At 32.3% G+C, this 24,384-nt stretch overlaps 1 protein-coding gene and 1 long non-coding RNA gene across 2 annotated transcripts in view; one reads left to right on the top strand and one right to left on the bottom strand.

Annotated features, from left to right (window-relative positions):
• LOC139515761 (uncharacterized) overlaps positions 1-24,384 on the top strand; it is a gene marked incomplete in the record, with an annotated part of 192,747 nt that overhangs the window by 1,804 nt on the left and 166,559 nt on the right. Inside the window, 4 exon segments of the mRNA XM_071305446.1 lie at positions 16,110-16,514; positions 16,783-17,036; positions 18,016-18,184; positions 18,414-18,458. Coding sequence (XP_071161547.1) covers positions 16,110-16,514; positions 16,783-17,036; positions 18,016-18,184; positions 18,414-18,458 — 873 coding nt within the window.
• On the bottom strand, positions 4,500-7,559 carry LOC139494283 (uncharacterized). Its single transcript, XR_011657104.1, has 3 exons — positions 7,233-7,559; positions 6,741-6,815; positions 4,500-4,579 (listed from the first exon to the last, which is right to left on the bottom strand). It is a non-coding gene; the product is annotated as an uncharacterized lncRNA (long non-coding RNA).

Genomic DNA, 24,384 nt, shown 5'->3' with positions numbered 1-24,384 from the left:
ATAATAATTATCTAATAAATTTAAATATTGACAGGAGCTACAGCAAAAATTAGCAGTTAACAATCACCACTGAATTATAAAATTAAAGGTTTTGGTTTATCAAGTATGCAATAACAAGCTTGTAGGGTATCTACGATGCTTATATACAACTTCAATGCAGACATAAATAAGAAATACAAAAGAGTTCTTAAACAAAGGTGAACTTGTTCTTTCGGCCCCTTCTTACGATGTGTATATTAAACAGTTTGTCTGCAATGCCCTTGTATGTAGTCGTGTTTCAGATTGCAACGATTGCAATGAAAGTAATCTAGGTGAGTAAATGATAAGTCAAGGATTTCGATGCCACAAATTGATTAAGAAATTAAGATACGATCCATATATAAACTAATTAATCATAACACTGATTTTGCTGTTGAAAATTAAAACATAACTAACATATATTTATTTGTTTATTACGTCATTACGCCAAATCCGTTGGATCTGTACTGATTGAAACTATAGTCCTACAGAACATAATTAATTTTACTCATTAGTTGTTATTGGTTTTGAACTATAGCGTCCAGTAATGTCGAGTATTCTTATTTCTGTGTAATCTGTTTATTATCTTCTGGCGTATGGCACGCCGTTATTATATTTATTCAATTTCGAGATATCTTATTTAGTTAAATAAGATATCTTATAACTAATTGAGATATCTTAATTACAAAATTAGATATCTTATATATTAATTGAGATATCTGATTTATGAAATAAGATATCTTATATATTAAACAAGTGTGGACACAGATGAGTGTGGATAGAATGTTTGGATGTTTGACAGTGTTTTATGATAAATGTAGTTCTATGATTTTCCTATATGTGTTGTTAACTGTGTTGCACGATGACAACCAACCTGAGCATTAGGAGTATTGTTTATTTTATATTTAGTTTAGTTTTTATGTTCAAGACAGGCATGGAAGAGACACTAATTGCATTAGTTACCAAATGATTATGATAGAATATGTTCCACATCTTTGATTTTGGATACATTTTATAGTTAGGAGAGCAACACATAATAGGTTCAATTTTTCGTGATTTTTTTAAATTGGGAGATGCCATCAGAGATATGATATCTGAGAACATGATATAAGGAGCCTGTAATTCAGTGGTTGTCGTTTGTTTATGTGTTACATATTCGTTTTTTCTTTATTTTTTGTACACAAATAAGCCTGTTATTTTTCTACTTTGAATTGTTTCACATTGTCATTTCGAGACCTTTTATAGCCGACTATGCTGCATTAGCTTTGCTCATTGTTGAAGGTTGTGCGGCGACCTGTAATTGTTAATTTCTATGTCATTTTGGTCTGTTGTGGAGAATTGTCTCATTGGCAATCATATCACATCTTTTTTAATATGTATTTGCTAACTATTTGTATGGTTCTATTTATATATACTGAGTGCCAATGAAAACGCAACACTTGGTTTTTCAAAAATAAAATGTATATTAGAAATCATAATCTTTCAAACTGAATTGTTCTTGAAAATTAACAATTCTAACAATAGATCGATATCAAACAAAAATGTTTCATTGTCATCTTTCAGGCGCAATAGATAAACGAAACATCCAATGTCGAATCATCAAATCACAGTCCTAACTAAAAATGTTACAACCCCGTTGTGCAGCGCAATCTCGACAGCGCCGTGGAATTGATCATCCCGGACGTTTAATGTGATCTCGGGGAATGTTATTCCACTTGTCCTGTAAAGCAAACTCAAGCTGACTTTATGATATTGGTGGTGGTTTTCATCGTCTAAACCATGTCAAATCTGATGCAAAATTTGCTCTATCGGACCTAAATCTGGCGAAACGCATGACTTTTGGCCAAGGCTGGTGCCAAACGTCTATGTAACCACCACTGATGATTTTTGGTACATAATAAATGATTTTTGGTCTAAAGAATTCGATGTTTACACCAGACAGCCGTTTAGATGTCGACTGTGGTCCTCTTTAACCGTTGAATTTCTGCGCAAATAGTGCTTTACTGAAATTGCTCCATAGGATCTACCGTGCCCACCATTGAACTCACGTGACCTTTGGACATCCATCAGAGTCGATATCGGATATGTTAAAGACCAAATGTATCGGTTTTACTGAGCGTTTCTTGCTTTTTGAACCCCGGGATGTGGCTTATCATTAACTGATCCATTTTTGTTGAATTTGTGGATGATTTGGGTTATTGTATGCTGTGAAAGGCTTCATTGGATCATGCCCGAAACTGCATGTCGCTGGTTGTCAGAAAGTCCTGGCATTTACTCAGATGTTTATTGCAGTTTCCTTACAATAAGGGCGGGAAAATTCATGACATTAGCCAAGCTTTAAATGACAAAATCGTGAAATTGGTGCGTATGTTGAAAAGCGGTGAACTCGGTTTATGTCCGTTCAAAATAACCCTTACTTTGCATTTGTTCCAAAAATCACCCAACCCTAAAGTTGTAGACAATTGTCTTTAAAGTCATTTTCAACCAACTTTACAAAGTTCTAATATAAAATAAATAAAAATTATCAGACTTTTTTGAAAAACAAAAGTGTTGCGTTTTCATTGGCACTCAGTATATCTTTGTGGTGGCTTGTCAGTATCATTAGTAAAACACCTTAAAATGTTGAATTGATCCTCAGATTAGAAGACATTTATTGGTTTTTAGTAATGACAATGCCTAACATGATGCTTGGGCCTGATGAGCTAGAAAGTAAGCTTCTGTGCTGTTTTCTATCAATTCTTTGATAATATCTCCTTCAAAGCTGGTGAAAGCAAAACAATTTTGGTCAATGGACAAATAATGTTTGGTTCAAACAGAAAAAAATGCTTTTATCTCCCTGTTACTTACATTGTACATAGAAATGATAATACTTGGAGACATCCTTGTACATGAGAGTTGTCTGTAAAATCTTTATTTCACAACGAATGAATTGCATAACAATGAACTGAGCTCAAAGCAAAGCACTTTAATAATACACTTTGACCGAGAGCTCAATCCAGTGATATACTTTGTACTACAGGTCCTTCATGAACATCCATCAACCAGAACCATATCTCAATAACATGCCATTCTACATGGTTGGATCAGAAGTCCTGAAAAAGACATGATTTTTTTTTTTATTGTATTTAAAGTATATATGCATACATGTAGGTTAAAACTTTCACAAATTGGTGGTATAATCATTCAGTGTCTGGCAACTATCAATCGCTTCATGCACAAACTGATATAGGTTGAGCATGAGTGCCCCTCTGTTGGAAATAAAAATATACCTCCACCTAATTTTAGTCAACTGATGAAGAAACATTCAAAACTATAAAATGTTATCAAAGACTTGTCAGTGTCTATATATAGCTAGTCACCATCGCCACTGAATCAGTGATATATGTACACATAAATACATGTAAGACTAAAATTAAAGTACATATATAAGACTAAAACTGACATTCGGTCTTTACCTTCATTCCCCAAGTCGTGTTCAAATCTGATTCATGATAAAATAAAAATTATAACCAATGAAATCAAAGGTAAATTAAGAGCCCCCCCCCCCCCCCCCCCCTTATTTAGAGAACCACTGGATCATGATCAGAGTGGTCCCTCTCTTAGGCAGTCAGTGGGCCCCCACTTATGAAAATTTCTGGATTCGCCACTGGAAATATCCCTCTAATAGACTAGCGTTTAAATCCCAGTTTTCTAATATGGTAGCTAGGTGGAACCTAAACCTAAAAAATTTGAAAAAAATATTTTAAATATATTTCAAATGCATGTACATGTGATAATATAAATTCTCCAAATTTCACTGTATTTTCCCTTTTGATGTTTTTCAACTACAGCCAGTTTGGTGTGGGTTGATGTTTGATTGTTGTACATGTTATATATCGACATGAGATTTGTTTATATACATACAACGCAAAGAAATTGTTCTGGTCATATAAAAAAATGTTAAGCGTCTTAATTTTCTTCCAGTCTTACTACCGCCTACTTAACGGTTTTTTTGGTACAATTTTCAATAAGCACTGTTAAAGTGTGTGAATAACGTATAAATGTTAAGTTTAATAAAAGACACAAAAACTGTATTGCTATCAATTCTAAAATGAGTTTTGAGGGTGGTGTGAAGAAGCAAGCTTATTATAATTATATATGCCTATCTCTTATTAAATTATTTATTGGCAACCCTTATTACCCTCGTGACACAAGTTCTATTTATTTTTCACTTTTAAGAGGAAAATAAATGACTTAGGGTTAGCGCTAAAATTAGGGTAGGTCATCAGGTAACGGTAAACAAACATATACTATTTTTTTGCCTAAGACTAGTCATTTTGCCACTGAGTTTTGAGGGCAGTGTGAAGAAGAAAGCTTAATATGCCAATCTCTTATTATATTATGCAAGTGTATTTCAAAAATTTTGAGGAAAATACAGCAAGATTAGAGTTAGTTTAGCATGGGTTTAGTTTATTTATAAACATAATGTAAACTTACCTAAATTTTCACTATTAACTACTGAACAGGATCCGGAACACTAACAATACTATGGTACGAAAATACTTCTAATCTGCAACACCTACTAAGAGACCAAGAAATAAAGAGAAATCAAAAAGTGAAATAAATAAGTTTGATTGCACCTTGAGTGAATAATTCTACATATTCCCAAGAATTAATTTTTTATTGAATCTTGGATTTCTAAATACCTAAATTGACTGGCTGATTAAACATACACATGTATCAATGAACTTTAATAGATCAGGTTTTCAATGATCTTTCACTATTTTGGTTTCCCTCTTACACCTCAATTGATATCAATAACCCCAAATAAGAGGCCCACAAACCATAAACTGAATACAATTTCATTAAATATCTGGGAATCCACCCCCTTTATAAGTAACGTACCACTCAGATATATTAATCTTAAATTTATGTAAATGAAAAGTAAGCTCCATAAATAAAATTCAACAATGTGGCTAAAAATTGACCATAGATAGACAGACAATTCACTTACATTCGCATTTGAACTATGTTTTTGTTAATACAAATTAAAAGTAAACGTCATTCAGACAGCTAAGCTAATTTGAGGCGCATTGCAATTCAAATTACAATTGATGGTAGGATGTAAACCTTTTCAAATGTGAATTAAACTAATTCAAATTAGTTAATGTCAATCCAATTCAAATTAGGTGTGAACTCTGTATTATTATCAGGTAGTTTTAAAACTGAAAGATACTTTTAAGGGAAGGGAAAGAAACGGTTGAAACCATGTGTGTTACAAACACCGTTTATTCAAGTCAGAATCCTGGATCTCAAAAGCACTTTCGTAATGTCAAATGAAAACATGAATATGATAGTAATATACAAAACTATTTATTACTAAGTAAACGACATTTATTTTAGTGAAAAATCTGCATTCCAGGTGTAAATTGAGGCAAATAATATCATTGAGTGCATTTTCTTGTCAAGTGACCAGCAGACATTGAAATCTACCTTTTGAATGAAAGGAGAACTCATAAGTTGAAAATGAATGATGTAAATCTAGATTCTAATAATAGCAAAAGGGAGCTCACATTCACAACAGTTAAAGCATTGCTGAGTTAGTGAACAGAGCATTTTTCTCATTAACTTAAATCCACCTATTGGAATGGATAAAACCCGAATTTTAAGACATAAGTTATAAAATATCTGATAAAAAGCAGTACTAAGCGTGCATGTTACGCTAGAAACATATTCAAAGAATACAGTTTTATAACTTCTTAATGTCATATCCAATATTTATCAAAACCTAAAGGGGAGATACATGTGTACATGCACCTTACTTCCTATTTTTTTCCGTGGATGTCAATACACCTAATCGCTATTTATTCCATACCGGATAAGTTCTAACATTACACAACTTTTTCATCCAGTTGAAGCTATCTGGGGGCCGTTGAAACAATTCACCATGCACAATACTTTTTAATGAAAACCCTTTTAACTTACCGTAAATACTTAAAACAAAATAATTTTTACTTCAATTTAATTTCGAAAAAAGTGGATCATACTATATTAAAGTTTCTTGATAATCGCTTTCTAAAGTTTTTCCTCCCTCAGCTCTCTACTGAAAAACCTCTATTTTCAGCCGCATGACCCAAACAGGAAGTTTTACATGTGACTGGTTTTGCCAGATTGGACTAAATAGCAATAAGGTGTATTTTCTGGGATTGTTGAAAACTTGCATATTCATCACTATCTGATTTTATGGGTATAACAATCCAGACAGACAAATAGCAATAAGGTGTTTAGGAAAACATGACCTAAAGCCTCCTTCATATAAGTCAAAAACTTGGGAACTCATACTGAATGGTCAAATGTGTTCAATATGAAAATTGCAGTTAAGATGGTAAAATCACAAATCAGCCGTTAACGAAATGGACTGAAAGTATGACTTTTGCGCAAATTTAAAAGGGAAACAGAGGCGGATCTAGAGGGGGGCCCGGCCCCCCCCTTTTTGGGAAAAAATTTGGTTGCTTATATAAGGAATCACTGAAGCGTGACTGGAGCGGGCCCCCTCTTAGGTCAGTCAGTGGGCCCCCACATAAGAAAATTCCTGGATCCGTCACTGGGAAATGACGGGGAAGGGGCAAATTAACATTCAAGCAGAGCAAATGCTGTTTAAATTAGTATGCGGGTTTTAAATATAGAGTGAAAGTGGAGTCATCTTTTTAAACTTAAGTTAAATATAACTTATGTAGACTTACCTTCTAATTCAATAAAAAAAAAACACACACGACTCAGAACTATGTCTAATTCACTTGGACTACTAATATGCAAACCTAAAAACAAAAAGAAATATATCATAAAATAGTGATTGAAAAATTCACAACACTTTGAAAGGATAATCCAGACACGTGTTACACGGGGAGCATGTTTGTTTACAAATAATAATGTCACGTGATCGCGCACTGACCTCGCATGTTGCATCGCCCTTACAATTCACCAATACATAACCATTTTCATGCAAACATGCAACGTGAATGTGATTGGTTATCAAATAATACAAAAATAATGCATGAACCGTTGAAGAAAAAATTATTTCATCAAATAGATGGATTTTCACTTTCGACACGAATAGGTCGAGTTGACATTTCTGTCATCGGAGATAGTATTGAGATAAATGGGATAAAACGGACCGTCAAAAAGGTCTAGAGAAGCACATCAGTAGAACCTTAACATGAATAAGTAATACTTACAAAAAATTCTCTAATTGATAAACTATATGACTAAAATTTCACGAAAATAACAATAAATAATTTTGTTCTTCGTGATGAAACTGCTTAAATTGGCGCGAAAAAATATTCTTACTCCTACTGCTTCACGTAAAAAAAAATGTATAGAATTGAATTCGACTACAGTTCAGCATAAAAAAACGTGAATATGCAAAAGTCTGATAATATGTTAATGAAAAAGTGTGTATAAATTTTCGTAAACGAAGTTACCTGTATACTTCACCAAGAACTACATTTGAGCGCAAAGATCGTATGTGTGATTCGGCTTATGTAACAATCGTCAATCGGAACTACTCGGCTTTGATTGAGGCCATCTATTTTTATTGCGGGTTCCACATATCTAAATCGGAATTATAGAAAAAATGGAATTTTGTGAGCAGAATCAAAACAGAAATGATGAACACTGCAACATTTCCATCAAAATAAAAATAGGATGGAGGATCTGTGTATTCACATTATTTGTAAAACTCTCCTTCTTCCTGTGAAGCGTGTGCTTTACATCGAGGCTTATTATGCTAAGCATCGACGCCACAGTACTTCAACCAATCAGACAATGTTTATTTGGGGCATTCTATCTAATTTTACTCAGATTTTGGAATATTTTAATCGAAATTATAGAAAAATGGAACATTGTTAGTACATATAAAATAGAAAAAGATGAATACTTTTAGCTGGAGATAATTTGGATGGGGGTTCTGTGTATTCACATTATTTGCACAACTCTCCTTACTGATGCCATATTTTGGAATTTCCGTGACCTAAATGGTTCGCGAAAATTAATATTTTTATATATAGTATAGTAATAAGATATCTTATTAAAATGTTTATCCTATTAAATATATAAGATATCTTATTTAAAATATAAGATATCTCTATTAATTTATAAGATATCTTATTAACTATATAAGATATCTTTTATATAGTTTATAATAGAGATATCTTATTTACTTAATAAGATTTCTCTATAAGTTTATAAGATATCTCTATTAATTAATAAGATATCTCTATTAGTTTATAAGATATCTCTATTAATTAATAAGATATCTTATAAAGTATGTATTTAAAAGATATCTTTATAAAGAAGTAAGATATCTTATATACTTTATAAGATATCTTATTAATTAATAGAGGTATCTTATTAACTTATAGAGATATCTTATAAACTAATAGAGATATCTTATAAACTTTTAGAGATATCTTATTAACTTATAGAGATATCTTATTAACTAATAGAGATATCTTACAAACTAATAGAGATATCTTATAAACTTTTAGAGATATCTTATTAACTTATAGAGATATCTTATTTAATTGGTTATAAAGATATCTTATTTAATATATAAGATATCTCCATAAGTTAATAAGATATCTCTATTAGTTTATAAGATATCTCTATTAATTAATAAGATATCTTATAAAGTATGTATTTAAAAGATATCTTTATAAAGAAGTAAGATATCTTATATACTTTATAAGATATCTTATTAATTAATAGAGTTATCTTATTAACTTATAGAGATATCTTATAAACTAATATAGAGATATCTTATAAACTAATAGAGATATCTTATTTACTTTCAAATTAAATAAGATATCTTATAAAAATTAAAGATATCTTAATACTTAATAAGATATCTTGTTAAATAAATAAGATATCTTCAAATTTGAATAAATATAAAAACGGCGTGCCATACTGGCGTACTAAATTTATATAGTTTACACCACTGGCAGACAGCAGTTAAGTGGTGTTTACGGTGTAGTACATGTCTCAATACCAAAGTGAGCATGTATAATCCCAAGATAACACAGAGAGTCTATGTTTTATCTAGTAAACATGCATTCTTCTTCTGAATCAAATATATCTTTGAAAGTGTAAGCATATCTCATTTTAATTACGCATTTCATATCTGAAAATAAACAAAATTAATTTAAAGAACAATTACGTCCGAAATGTTGTTTATGTACTATGGTTTATAGACACGTTTGCTAAGAATTGTTCAAGCATGCACTATATAAATGTAAACAACATTTACATTTTAATAGTATTATTGAAGTATGATAATTTAAAAATTCATAACTGTAATTATTTATTACTGCGTATGTTAATATCATCACGTTCTCAACGTGGATCATTAAGGATTGCCAGACAAAGACTTTTTAGGGATGAAAAAAAAAACCTAAGAAAAATATCTCCGAAATTACTTAATTATATAAAGGTAGACAAACAGATCTTTTTGGTTAACAAATTAAAAGCCTGGTATATTTCACGAGTTATATATATGTTAACTGCAATAAATGAAATTAGATAATACGCTAACGCCTAATCAGTAAATCTATTGCCTAAATGATGTAAGCCATCATTTCTAAATCCTGAAAAATCCAGAAGTTCACTTATTGCCTGACATGACATTTGGAAATGGATTGAATAATCATCAGCAGATTTCAGGAAATAAGCTTATTATAAATGCCTAATTTTACTTATTGTTGCTAACATATAGATTACACCATTGTGGTTTGTAGACAGCAAACAAGTGGTGTTTAATGTGAAGTGTATGTTTCAAAAGTTCTTTTTGGGGCCCAACGAAAGATACGAACTGAACGTTAAAAGAGCATGTATTCAGTATAGTCCCATGATATATATAACACTGAGAGTCTACAGTATAGTTGGTAAACATGCATTGTTTCCTGAATCAAATGTATCTTTAAAAATTTCGCAAACAAATTTCGCTTTGATATCTGTAAATAAAGAAAAATAAATTAAAGTACCCGTTTGTCCGATATATTGTTTATGTACCATGGTAAGACACATTTACTAGGGAATTATTCAGGCATACGTTTTTAAATGTTTACCCCTTTTAACATTTTAATACTATTCCTAAAGTATGATACATAAAGTTTAACAAAAATTCCATAATTGTTTTTATTTATAACTGCATATGCTATTATCAAATTGTCAACGTGGTTCATCAAGGATTGCCCAGCAAAGAAGTTTCAGGGATGGAACAACAATTTGATAAAACATCTGGAAATAAATAGTTTTGTAACCCATATAAAAGCTTATATGTGCGCAAGAGATAATGAGACACTATTGATCTCATAAATAATGTCAAAAACAGAATAAAACTATGCTCCTCATACCCGATTGAAGTTAAGTAGTCTTTATTGCCGTGTGTTTTTTTATTCGTCATTTGCTAGAGGTATAGAGGAGGGTTAAGATCTCTCACAAAGCATGTTTAACCTCGTCGTATGTTTGCGCCTGTTTCATGTCAGGAGCCTGTTAGTCTTGTATGTTTTCTAATTCTAGTTTTGTTATATGTTTCGGACTTCAGTGTGACGTCCATTTTCACTGAACCAGTACACATTTTTAGTAGGGGCCAGCTGAAACCTACCTCTGTGTGTAGGATATTCTCGCTATGTTGAAGACCCGTTGGTGGCCTTGAGCTGTTTTCTGCTCTTTAGTAGGGTTGTTGTCTCTTTGACACATTTCTCATTTCCATTGCCATAGTAATCCCCAACTGATTTCAACTAGTAATATCATGAGTAAATGCTAGATGCAGATTTGATTTGCAACATTCTATTCAACGTCAAAAATTATACCACCAACCAAGTTATACTAATAAAAACCATGACAACTTATGTGTTGCGGAATGTTAAATCGTCTCTGTCATGCTGTCTCTGGTTTAAATGTAAACATAGTAAACCAAAGCTTAAGTGGACTCATATCCAGAATAAATGGCCGGGGACTGAGACCGTACCTTCCCAAGAAGCCACACATTTGGTTGGCCCCGTTCCTTTTTCTGCTCTAATCATAGATCAATTATAGAAAGAAATTGTCATTCCTTAAATATATCTTGATCCATAAGCAACTATGAAATTTACTTTAAATTCAATACGCATTGTTTCATACCCAACAAGGATTTACATAGAAAAATACCATCAAAATCCTTTTCCCAATTTCCCTTTACATTTACCTATCATTAAGTTATTGGTATTTCTAATAAGTCAGACAACTGTTATAACTGGATTAAAATGATAACTGGTCTGCAGTCAGTACACAATACACTTCACAAATAATTAATGAGAATTTATTACTGCTTTATGGACAATGTTTTGTGTATACATGTACCCAAAGTGTGTTACTCATTTCATTTGGATATTGTTCGAAAACTAAATACATATAACGTCATTCATTTCTTAAACAAACTGGATTTATGAGATAAAACAATTCTACTATAAAAAGTATAAAAATATTCAGATAAACTTGATATATGCCTTTTTGTGCTACTTTTTTTTACATATTTGTTTGTTTTTATTATGATTAAGATCAAAACACAATGTTGACTGCTGTTCCCCTATTTTGTATATGTTAACCTATTATGTCTGTTAGTTTTGTTCGCGCATCGTTGTCAATATAATGGAATTTGATGGGACTGTCATACAAGTGAGAGGTTTAGCTAGCTCTAAAACGAGTTTCAATTCACCATTATCACATATGACAGTTGTTATCCATTCGTTTGATATGTTCAAGCTTTTGATTTTGCCATTCGATTAGGGACTTTTCGTTTTGAATTTTCCTCCGAGTTCATTTTTTTTTTGTGATTTTTACTTTTTTCATAAAGAAATATCATCAAAATATATCAGGTATCGAGTATTAAACTCTGTTACCAAGAACAGTTAAGTATGTTTTAATAACAAAAACAAAACTGAAACAAAAGCGAATAAAAAATTAGCCTGCCTAGCAACAGTTGTAATGGAAAGAAATGCAACATAGGAAAGTATGGTTCGAAACATGAAACAAAGTAACCTTTAATTGCTGTTCATAATCTTCTTGCATGCATGACTATATATAGTTCATCTAAATAAACAATACAACCATACAAGTGTTTTGAGTGGAAGCTAATACCGTATACCTACTTTTTTTTAGTCAAGAAGTATCAAAAACTAAATATAAATTTTATAGCGCAAATAATAATACAATTATGTTTGTCCTTTCAGAAATAAAAAGACACCAATTACAATACCTTTAAATATTTAGTACATTGATTATTGCTTAACTTGCACAGTATTACTGAAAATTGGTTAAAATATGAGAATTTGATGGGAAGAAGGGATTCAGAAACTGACTTTTCTCATGGATTGAATGAATGAATATTATATTTCCAAAAACATAAATAACATGCGATGGCAATAAATCCCATTCTTATCCATTACATTCTTTACTACCGTATATCATTTAGATAATATATATTTTAATATATATTCAAATATTTAGATAACCTCCTTTAATTCATATGTATTTACATGTTAACTGAACATGACCATATAACAAACGGAAAGATAGTTTTATCCTGCCTATGTCCACATTATCAGACTTTTTTAAATTTTAAACTAAATCCTAATTTAAACACGATTTAAAGTTTTGCGTTCAATACTAAAGATGCATCTTATATTTTGTTAAGTCGTTCCCTAGAGCAGCAAACCCATTGCTGAAAGAAGCTTAAATACTGACATTATTTCAGAATAAATTGTTTTATTCCGTGAACCTACAATTTCCGAGGTAATGCCGGTACCATAATCTCCTTTTTATTGGTCATTGGTTGTAATGCTATTTTATACCAATCATTTCTTATACCTATACCAAACCTATTGCAACTAACATTTTCAATTACAAACACGTTTTGCAGGATAACAATATTGACGACTTCAAGTCTAAACCTCCTGATTGCACTTGTTCTAGTTCCCAATTCACATATAATCCGGCTGGTCACGTTATTACCGGTGACCTCAACATTGTTAATAACACTTCCCTACGAAATGTGTTATCGAAAGGTCCAAAATATCGTGAGCCTAAATCCATCAATTGGAAATACAACTTTAAAATTTAGATTGATTCAGTCAAGGATTATGCCAGGCAATGGGCTAAGCGCGATAAGGAAGACGTAGACACTCTTTCCGAATTGATTAAGGCAGTGAGATCGTTGATACAAATCAGAATTAAGAAACTGAATGGGTCTATCAATGCCCATGCTACTTCAATCTTTAAAGACCCTAATATTACAAAACACTTATCTTACCTTCATGGCAAATATGTTGTTGTCCCCGCAGATAAAGCCCCAAACAACATCGTGTTTGTGTGTAAAACTCATTACATTAACTGCTTGATAAACGAATTAGGTATTGACAATTCACTTGGAAAATCACCATATATATATATATATATATATACCCTCAAGACACTTACCAAAGAGGAAGTCTTGGATAATCATAGGTCTGTTCTATGTTCCTTTGAAATTTCAACCAAAGATGATGAACTGGATCTTCCATCGCTGTATTGGATACCTAAACTACATAAGTGTCTTTACAAACAACGACATAGTGCTGGGTCTTCCAAGTGCTCAACGAAACCTCTTTCTAAATTATTCTATTTTATGCAGTTGGTTGACCGTTATGGAATAACCGTTTCACAAATGATATCGGATATGTTCCTTACGTCGTAACTACAATCCCCTTCCCTTTCATGAAGTGACCTACCGATTTAGACTATTTACCGGATTTGTTATCACATAAGCAACCCGATGTGTGCCACATGTGCATGGAGCAGGATCTGCTTACCCTTCCGGAGCACCTGAGATCACCCCAAGGTTTTTGTGGGGTTCGTGTTGTTTATTCTTTAGTTTTCTATGTTGTGTCATGTGTACTATTGTTTGTCTGTTTGTCTTTTTCATTTTTAGCCATGGCGTTGTCAGTTTATTTTAGATTTATGAGTTTGACTGTCCCTCTGGTATCTTTCGTCCCTCTTTTATAATTGAATGCCTATCTTGTAGTTTGACCGCTTTTACACCTAGTAAAACTGCAAAAGGACATTCTATGTAACTATTGACTTTTGGAACTATCTTTCGGTGTGTACATTTGTTTTTCCTGTTAATCAATAGATCTGAAAACGCCTAGTTGGTATAAACTTAAGATATGGTATGATTGCCAACCGAACAACTTTCTATCTGAGACCAAATGTCGTAGAAGTTTTAAAAGAACTATATGTCACAGCCTTCAACAATTATAGCAAAACATTATGGCCGCAAAGCAATACATAAGGCTCCGAAATAACAAATGAAAAACAACGGTCTTACATTATGTTTTTTTTTTTAATTTTTGCCTTTAAAGTTTAAATTCCTAAAATGAATCACCCCCTGTATGTTAAGTCTTCGCGACCTTTTAAATTAATAAATGTTTACGTGTACCCTCTGGTTTTAAAATTCGTTTGTTTTCAATTTCGATCTATCCCCTAGTCCGAAATTGTTCGATGACTTCGTTAAAGGACAAAACGCAGATCGGCCTAATTGGAATGCTGAGATTAAACTTCATGATAATATTTGTCATTCTTCCAAATGAAAAAAATAAATAAGACTGAAGTGATTATAATGTGGATATTGTCAATATGATAAAAGATAACAATATGTTCATTTCAACTTTTGGCAATTATCGTAACATTTATTTTTAACTTTTGAAACATTTGGTTTCGTATAATTGCTATCAGTCACGCTAGCTATTGTACGAAAATAATGCTTATTGTGTAGCGTTATTCGAGAACATTAAACAAATAAACTATTGACACATTATTAAAAATTATTTTTTTTATCTCAATAATGTTAAATCTTTTTTTACTTCGTCCGAAATTTTTCAACAATATAAAAAGGTGTATTCGTTACACGGACTTTTTTTCCTACTGATTTCTTTGTTTAAAAGTTTTGATTGTTGCATATAGAAGGACAGAACTTAAATCACCTTTAGTGTGGGTTAAACATGTAAATATAAAGAATACCTCATATGTTCATGGCACATTGATGAATCTGGGTAAAAAGTAGATAAGCAACAAAGCCCCGGCTTTGATTTTTAAGTCTGTTTTTTGTTGAATATCATCTTTATGCGCGGGACTGGCGTACGAAATTTTAGGTCTGTTATCTATGATGCGTTTACTTTATCAACATATTGAAGATTTTATTTTCTATCCTAATAGTAAACAAGGTTTTAAAGTTTTTGACAACCATCGGATATTTAGAAAAAGGCTTTATACACAAAAAAAGTCCATAAATAGTTTTTTTTTCTAATAAATGATATCATATATAGATTTTAACTAAGGATAATAAAATGCGATGTCTTTGTCTTTCATAACTTCGTTACTCATATGTTGACGATAACTTTTTGTTAAAAATTGGCACGATAAACATAATATATACCTATATATGCAGTCAATACAAAAAGACCAAACACCACCGGTACTGAGAACGACATCAGTTCTATGTGCGCATGTACCTGACAAAACTATATTTCGAAATAAAGATAACAAAAATAAGAGTGGTCTATTGTATACACAGTGATGTAGCAAACATTAATAAATTAAACTTAATGTGATTGAAAGACATTCGGTTTACAGCACAATAAGCCAAGGTCGAGCAAATCTCCATTAAATAACGGAATTATATTCATTTAGTTCGACAAAGGAAAAGAGCCAAGTCAAGAAGTCCGGATGTTAGCCAAAGATTCCCAAAATATTTTGATAAAAAAAAATTCATGATCATTATTTCATGCTAGTAAATCAAACAATTGTCATGTCTTAAGCAAAAGAATGAAATAGCCTTACAAGACGTCTTAAAGGGATATGTTATAGTCATAATTCTGAAAGCAACAGCAAGGAAACAAATTTCTACTTTTTTTAATATCTCTCTTTTGTTTTACTTTGATCGTTTTCTGTAATTGTGTTTTTATTCTATTAAAATATCTTATCTGTTCCCGGAATTTTTTTTTTTAAAGTTTTCATACCTTTAGTCCCCTTTTTATTAACAGGTTCTCATGGTGGACGTTGTGGAATGAACAGTGGTACATTTCTAAAATCCAACGAAGCTGTAACATATGGTGGCATCGAAAAACCAAGTGCCTTTGGAAGTGGAGGTGGTTGTTCTACCGGGGGTAAAGGAGGCGGTGTAATTACATTGAAAGCTATAGATGACGTCAGGATCGATGGATTGGTATCTGCTAATGGTAACCCTGACGGTAGTAACTGTGGTGGTGGCAGCGGTGGCAGTATTTACGTAGATACAGATTATTTTAAAGGAAGTGGAATGGTTACTGCACGTGGTGGCACCGGAAATGGAACGGGTGGAGGAGGCGGAGGTGGACGTATTTCTATTGTTCACAGAGTTTCAGCAACATTTAGCGGTGACATATTCGCAGATGGAGGAGAAAGTTCGAGTAAGCAAAACTGAAATAAAATTGAATCATATAATTCATTGAGAAGGTCAGAATAAAATAGAAGACAAAAACGAATAAGATTTGTAATGATGCTTTGGCAGATTTAAATAAAATTGGTTTTTAATCTCAGAATTTTGCCATAAGTTAAAATTATAACATCGTATCAGACACAAGAGGGAACAGTAAAATCCATTCGCTATCCTTAATCTAAAAAAAAAGTATCTTATGATAAATGGATTTACATGTAATAATGTTTTAATGTTTGTAGCTGATGTAAATCAACTGACACTGCAGTCCACAACAGCTTCATCAGCAAGGTATACAGCTGCTTCCTACGGTGACATGACAAAACATTCAACTGATTCCTGGCGGGCATATTATTCCAACACTGACCAGTGGCTACAAGCTACATTATCTTCACCCAAATGGATTACCCGAGTCGCAACTAGAGGACATCAATCCTATAATATGTGGGTTAAGACGTATAAAATCCAGTATTACAACGACACAAGTACAGCATGGGTATGAAACAAAGGAACTTTATATTTTAGATAAAGGTTAAGTCTCATCACATTGAGAATTAAAATAGGGAGTGTATCAAAGAAACAACAACCAAATCAAAGAGCAGCAAACGGACAATTGATACCAATAGGATTTCAACTCAGCGAGAAAATCACGCACCCACAGGCGGGCTCCTGTATCTGTATACTAGTTTAGGGAAAATAGACGTCACACTAAATTCCGAAACAATAATGAACCAACACAAAAAAAAAATACCATGCAAGACTTACAAAGGCCAGAGATTACTGACTTGGGTCAGGCGTAAAAATGCGACAGGGTTAAACATGTTGTGTGAGATCACAACCCTCCACCCTATACCTCTAGACAATGTGGGGTAAAAACAAACACATAGCCAAGCAATACGCACAGTAAAATATCATATTCTTAGAATATACTTTTTTTTAATTTATTTCTTAGTTTAATATATATTCCGGTGAAATCTAGGGGGGGGGGGGGGGGGAAGAGACAAAAAAAAACCGAATCAAAGATTTTTTTTTATAATACGAAAACCGGCCATCCGTGAGATTCAACATTATTCCATGTTGGTTCCGTTTCGATAATATCAATCGAAGAATAAACAGACCAGGATTCAAGCATAAGACGTTGGAAAAGTTCAAGTTTAAATATCTCTTCACTGAATAATATTATTGGATTGTTTAATGATAAATTTCTTATGATTTACTTTTATCTTGATCATCACATTTGTCAGAAAGTGAGGTTTAGTTAAGTAACAGAGATTAATTACAAATAAACGTAGGGACGGAAAAAAATAGTAAACACATTAGATATATTTTTAAATTGAACGTATCGTCCTGAACATACATGCCGATATATTTGCCACTGGACGAAAAGCAGCAAAAAATCAATCAATAATTTAACGCAATTTTATAGTTTTTTCCTACTTTATTTGTAAAATGAGAGAGAAAAAAATACATTCCAGGTTACTCTATCGTATCCATCAGATGGGTTTTCCGGTAATACTGATAACAATGGCATAGTTTACAAGGACCTGTTTGCGCCAATCTACACATCGAAGATACGGTTTTATCCTCAGACATGGAACACTGGTATTAGTATGTCGGTAAAACTGTATGGATACAACAATTATGGTATATATATATATGTGTGTGTGTGTTTTTATTGAGTCGTTTTCATTAAAAAGTTAACAAAGATTGACTGTGTCAAAGAATATTAAAATTATTGACTACAAAATGTTTAACAATCGAGCAATTTACTCAACTATATGTCTGCTATTTTCTTAATTTTAATCTGAACAAAATAGTTTGTGATCGACCTACAACACCAGGAAGCTGTTGCTTAATATATTTTATGTTACAGATACTGTTTCTGTTCCCCCAACAACCTGTAGCAGCACAACATCCGGTAAGCCTTTAAACTTATAATATAATATATTCTGTCTAATCTGCATAAGTTAACGTTTTTCGCAGATTCTCTACTTGACGTAAAAATTGGAAGTTTACAAGTTGATTAAAGTGGTAACATTGAAAGAAGACTCGGATGTCTCTGACGAATGAAATAAAAAAAAAAAACCCAAAAAAAACTCAACAACGAAAACCACCAGTTTCAAATGAGTATTGCTCTTCCTGCCGCTTCGATCATTATTTATATGTTTCAGATCATTTGATTATTTGGACCATACGCGTATATGGTCATGAACACTCCGTGATTTATATTGTAACCGGAGAGCACGAATTTCATTACAAAATTGCTTGTCTACACCGGGACTCGAACCCGGGACCTCTGTGTTACAAGGCAGCGCGTATACCGACTGAGCTAAAGAAGTACGAGCTAAAGATCAACCGCTTACGACTGACTAAGTATCTACTAAGTTTTTTTTAAGGGAAGCAATCCCGTCACACTTCCCCTACCTCAAGAGTCATTATACTCTATAATGATAATATTTTCATCTTTTTTTTATATTTATAGTTTTAACCTGGCTAGGTAATTCTTCTAACCGTGGGTTATCATTGTTGCGCCAATGGCCGAGTTCACTTGCAACTCTACAATCGACTTCGATCTTAGTTAATAGATTTTCACGTGAACGCACAAGAGTTGATATTCGGAACAAGTCTAAGTAACTCTAGGGTAGGGCCCTGATCAAGCATAAACAATAAAATATTCTCATTGGTTTGACGTCATTCAAGAGCTGTTTCTCGAGTTTAACCCTGGCTCGATGAGGGTTGGAACCAGGGTAGACCGTACGAGGGGTTAACTCGAGTGGTTCAAGTAAAATCGTTTTGTTGAAACCCGAGTTGTTAAAGGTAACTCGAGAGTTTCAATTGAACTCGGCCAATGTAAACGGAGAGCACGAATTTCATACTCATATGGTCCGACCTAATACGCGTATATGGTCATGAACACTCCGTGATTTATATATGCTCAAATCATCACTCCTTATTTAGAGATCTTTAGATAATTTTAGATTTTAAATTTGCCTATTGCGTATAGTATAAATTGACATTTGTGTATATAATATTCCGGTGGATGGAACCATTATTTGTGTGATAATTATATATATATTCGTGGTGGTGGATGTCACTCCAGCTATAATTGGAGGTGTGCCTTGACTGGCAGAATTTATTATACAGATTACAGCTCATATGGTCCGACCTATAGAGACAATCATATGATAGCTAATTAATTCTACACCGTTCAAATGATTACAGCTTACAGTACAACAGTGTTTCGAAATATGAAATACTAAAAAGATTGTGGAAGTGGAAGAGGGAAGGCTCCGTTCTAACGAGACTGGAAACTTTTTAAAACTTTTTTTTTAAAAATTAATCCCAAATTAATCCCAAAGCTAGTGGTTATTTTTTTTTAATAAGTCGAAAAAATACATTATTTGATTCGATGCCGATCGGTTATTTTGGAGAATATTATAGATCATAACTGAACTATTTTAAAGACAAGTCACAATTTCGTTTCGACTAAGTCGCCATTAATTTCATGGTATTGCCGTTTGTGAATTGATCTACCAAGGTAGTGATATAATAATGTTCTGACCACATGGCTGTGACTAAGAGGGGGTATTAACCCTAAAAGCTAATATTAAATTTTAAATTAAAATGTACATGTGAACTGTTTAAATGGCCATTGCCATGCGTTGTGAATATTGTATTAAATTGGTAACAAGTCATACCTGAGGAGAACGATTGGCGCAGTTTTCCAAAGCAAAATATAATTTGTATTCAGATTTCAGTACTATTACTCAGAGGCGGATTTAGGGGGGGGGGGCAGTGGGCCCGGCCCCCCTTTTTGGGAAAAAATTTGGTTGCTTATATGTGACCCGCCATGACATTTGCAGGCTTATGGAGGTAGAACGTCATTGTTAGAAAAATTATAAACATGATAAATATCGAGATTCAATGAAATACGTATTGCAAAGAAGAGATGAACACTTTCCTTGGCTTCCTTTTTGCGGACGCCGAATTATACATCATATATAAGTTTTGAAGAAGTTTTAGTTTATTGTGTGAAGTGAAAAATATTTGAATCTACATTTTAAATTGATACAAAAAAAAAATGATTCTGCTCTATAGATTTCCTTTCATAAATGAAGTCTGAAATATATCCATAATAATAAATGCACCGTATTAAATGCATTTAAGAGAACACCTTAGTGACTTATAAACTGTTACGTGTTGCATACTATGTAGAGATATGCATAACTTAAATCTAAAAAAAAGGGAATTCTTAAAGCTTATTTTGACAAATTTTAAACATATTTCAACAAGTTTAAATTACATGTTCTAGAATAGAGCTACAAACAAAACAAAAATGCTGAGACTGCTCTGAAGATTTTTTTTCAAAAATGAAGTCTGAAATATCCATAATAAATTCACCAAATTAAATGCATATATGATAACACCTCATAAACTGTTACGCGTCGCATATTATGTTTAGAGACATGCATAATAAATCTAAATTAAAAAAAAAGGAATTTTAAAAGTTTATATTGACAAATTTTAAGCTAACTTCATTTCAACAAGTTAAAATTACATGTTCTAAAATAGAGATCAGAATTGTTTGTATTGTAGTAAATTTAAGTCTTTGATATTTTATTCAAATACGCTATTGAACATCACCAAGAGCCAATGAATACAATTTTGTGTTTTTGTGCCTTCAATAAATAAAAGTCGTCATAGAACAGTCTCATTTCCATACCGGTATTCGAAATGACTCGTTGCTTTTACAACAAAAATGTCATTAAAACATGACTAGATCTTCTAGATAAATATACAAAAAGCAAATGTTAAACAATGTACCCTCCTAAGCCTTGAAGTGGTTAGTCACATATAGTTAATGGCGTTTTTCTCACAATGACTTTCTACCTCCATAAGCCTGGATATGTCATGGCTGGTCACAATTATAGGGAATCACTGAAGCGTGACTGGATCTGTCTGGCTGCAGCAGGGTAAATCAATAATCTGACCTTGACCTCATGTTCATGGTTCATAAAAAGTATAGGCAGAGACATATAATATATATATGTATTATATGTCTCTGGTATAGGTAATGCATAAAATGTGAGACAAAATTTGTTCCTGTGAAAAAAGTTCCAGTGTTACTAGGGGAAATTCGGGTTATTTCGATCAGGAAATATGTTCTGGGAGACCTTTTTTTCACAGACAATTTCTATAACAATTTGTTCCATCTCTATGAAATAAGTTCCACACTTTACCTGATGAAATAAGTTCTGGATTTGTGAAATTTGTTCCTTACCTAGTGAAATAAGTTCCATGTTTGTGAGATTTGTTCCTTACCTGGTGAAATAAGTTCTGGATTTGTGAAATGTGTTCCTCACCTGGTGAAATAAGTTCCTTGTCTGTGAAATATGTTCCACTGGTTAAACAAGTTATCTTATATACTGAGCAATTGTCATCAGTAAGTTTAAAGTCATTATAAAACATGCATTATATTGATAATGTAATAAATAGAAAGTCAAAGTGTAAACATCCAATTTGAATCATGCGGAGTAAAGCAAAAGTTTAATAACATACTCAATTAATAATACTAAAAATGACACTTCTGAACCAGGAAAGAGTAGAATAAGAAATGATAATAAAAGTCATTCTGAAAAAAGTATAATAACAGTTAAAGATGAACATTTGTACTTTTTTGAAAAGGACAAAGTGACTGATCAATTATATTAAAAGACATAAAGAAACAAAAGACACACTCTTTAAAAACTGTGCAATGACCATAGCTAAGTACATGTATGATTAGAACACCCATGACAGATCAACAGGAAACAAGGAGGTCGAATACCACATAAACAATAAAACATAGATAAAATTATGATACATTGAAATCGCTTTTATTTCTTATCTTCATCCTACAGTCATGCCTTCAATTGCAAATGTACCCCATGCAAGCAAATTTCTGTGAAATAGGTTCGAACAGAACACTTTCATTGATTTCTATAAAATACCTTCGTTCAAAACTAATATCACTGTGAGGAACTTATTTCACTTTTTTTTAAAAATATTAATATTGGAACAAAACATATGGTGCTGTGATTTTTGTTCCGGAACTTATTTCACACTTTATTTAAAAAATTAGTTTCGGAATAAATTTTTTGTGCTGGAACATATTTTCTGTGACATAAGTTCCGGTGGAACATATTTCCTATGAAACTTGTTCCGGCTCAACAAATGTCACGCCGGAAGAAATTTTTTGTTACAAAAACACATATAAAAATTACACAGACTTAAAAACTGTAAGGACTTATAAATATGGCAGTTTACAAATTCTTTTCTGATCTTTTCTATGTCTATTATTCATTTGATTTAAAATCGAAGAGGCTAAGGCACCGGCTGATCCAGAAAAAAGGGGGTCCACTGACTGACTAAGAGAGGGTTCTCTCCAGTCATGCTTCAGTGATTCCCTATATAATCAACCAAATTTTTCCCACATAAAGGGGGGAGACCTAATGGGGTCCCCTAAATCTGCCTCTGTAAAGGGATCCTGATTTGACATAAAATCATTAATTCAATGAATCAGAATTTTTTGTGATGTAGTGTTTACTTCTGCTAAAATTGGGGCAGCATAGGCTTTGCTCAAGTAAAGACTTCTTCAGATTTTGATATTATAAAACTTATGTACATATACTTTTTTCTGAAGAAAATTCTTTAATTTGTTCATATTTAGAAGTTTACTTTATTTTGATTTTTCCCCGACATATTTTCCGTATGCAAAGTGACCTCAGTGTGACGCATCTCGTAAAAATCCGGTGATCCCAATATGCATGGATGTATTTAAAATAAACTATTATCTGATTGTACATGTTAAACACGTGCTCAATATCCATGCTTTTTGTTGATTGTTAACAAACAGGTGACAACCATTAAACTTCGACTTCAAACACGAACTTTAATTACCTGCCATATTTTCACAACAACACTGACAAATTGAAAAAAAAATTGACTATTATACGAAATTTATGCGAAAAAATGATGAAATCGTGCACAGAAGACTAAGTTTATGATGTTTGTATGCATTGGTTCAAGAATTGGAATAACATTATTTTCCACTGGTCACTCGTTTCACATGACTTTAAAGGGAAATTATTTAAATGTCAATGTTAAAAGTGAAACATAAGTAAATTATTTGATTGACCATGTTGACTGATTTGATAAAAAAAAATCATTCGTATACAAGTAAAAATATGATTATCAAATATTTTTGATTTATAAAATGAAATTAAGCAGACCAAGAAAAATCCAATTGCATGATTTCAATATCTATTTATATCTTTATTTATGTTTATACTGCTTATAAACTATGGTCATCTGTAGTATGCCCTGTAAATTGTATATTTTAGACTTTTTATAATTTGGATAAATGTTTTACTTTGTTATAAATCAAATATGAGAATTTGAGTCAAATCGGTGAACATGAATTTAACAGATAGTGCCCTTTAAAATGTATTAGTTAAAGATGTATTTAAATGCCCAATACAATGTTACAAATTATGGCCACTGTGGAGCACTAACAACTGGCAAGATGCTATAAGAGGGGCGAAAGATACCAGAGGGACAGTCAAACTCATAGATCGAAAATAAACTGACAATGCCATGGCTAAAAATGAAAAAGACTAACACAGACAAATAATAGTAGACAATACACAACATAGGCAAGATAGAAAACTAAAAACTAAGCTACACGAACCCAACCAAAAATGGGGGTGATTTCAGGTGCTCCAGATGGGTAAGCAGATGCTGCTCCACATGTGTCACCGGTCATGTTACTAATTTTTATTACAAACCCCGGTAAATAGTCTAAT

This window comes from Mytilus edulis, chromosome 1 (assembly GCF_963676685.1).
Source record: "Mytilus edulis chromosome 1, xbMytEdul2.2, whole genome shotgun sequence".
NCBI classification, from domain to species: Eukaryota; Metazoa; Mollusca; class Bivalvia; order Mytilida; family Mytilidae; genus Mytilus; species Mytilus edulis.
This window is presented reverse-complemented; position numbering and strand designations above follow the sequence as displayed.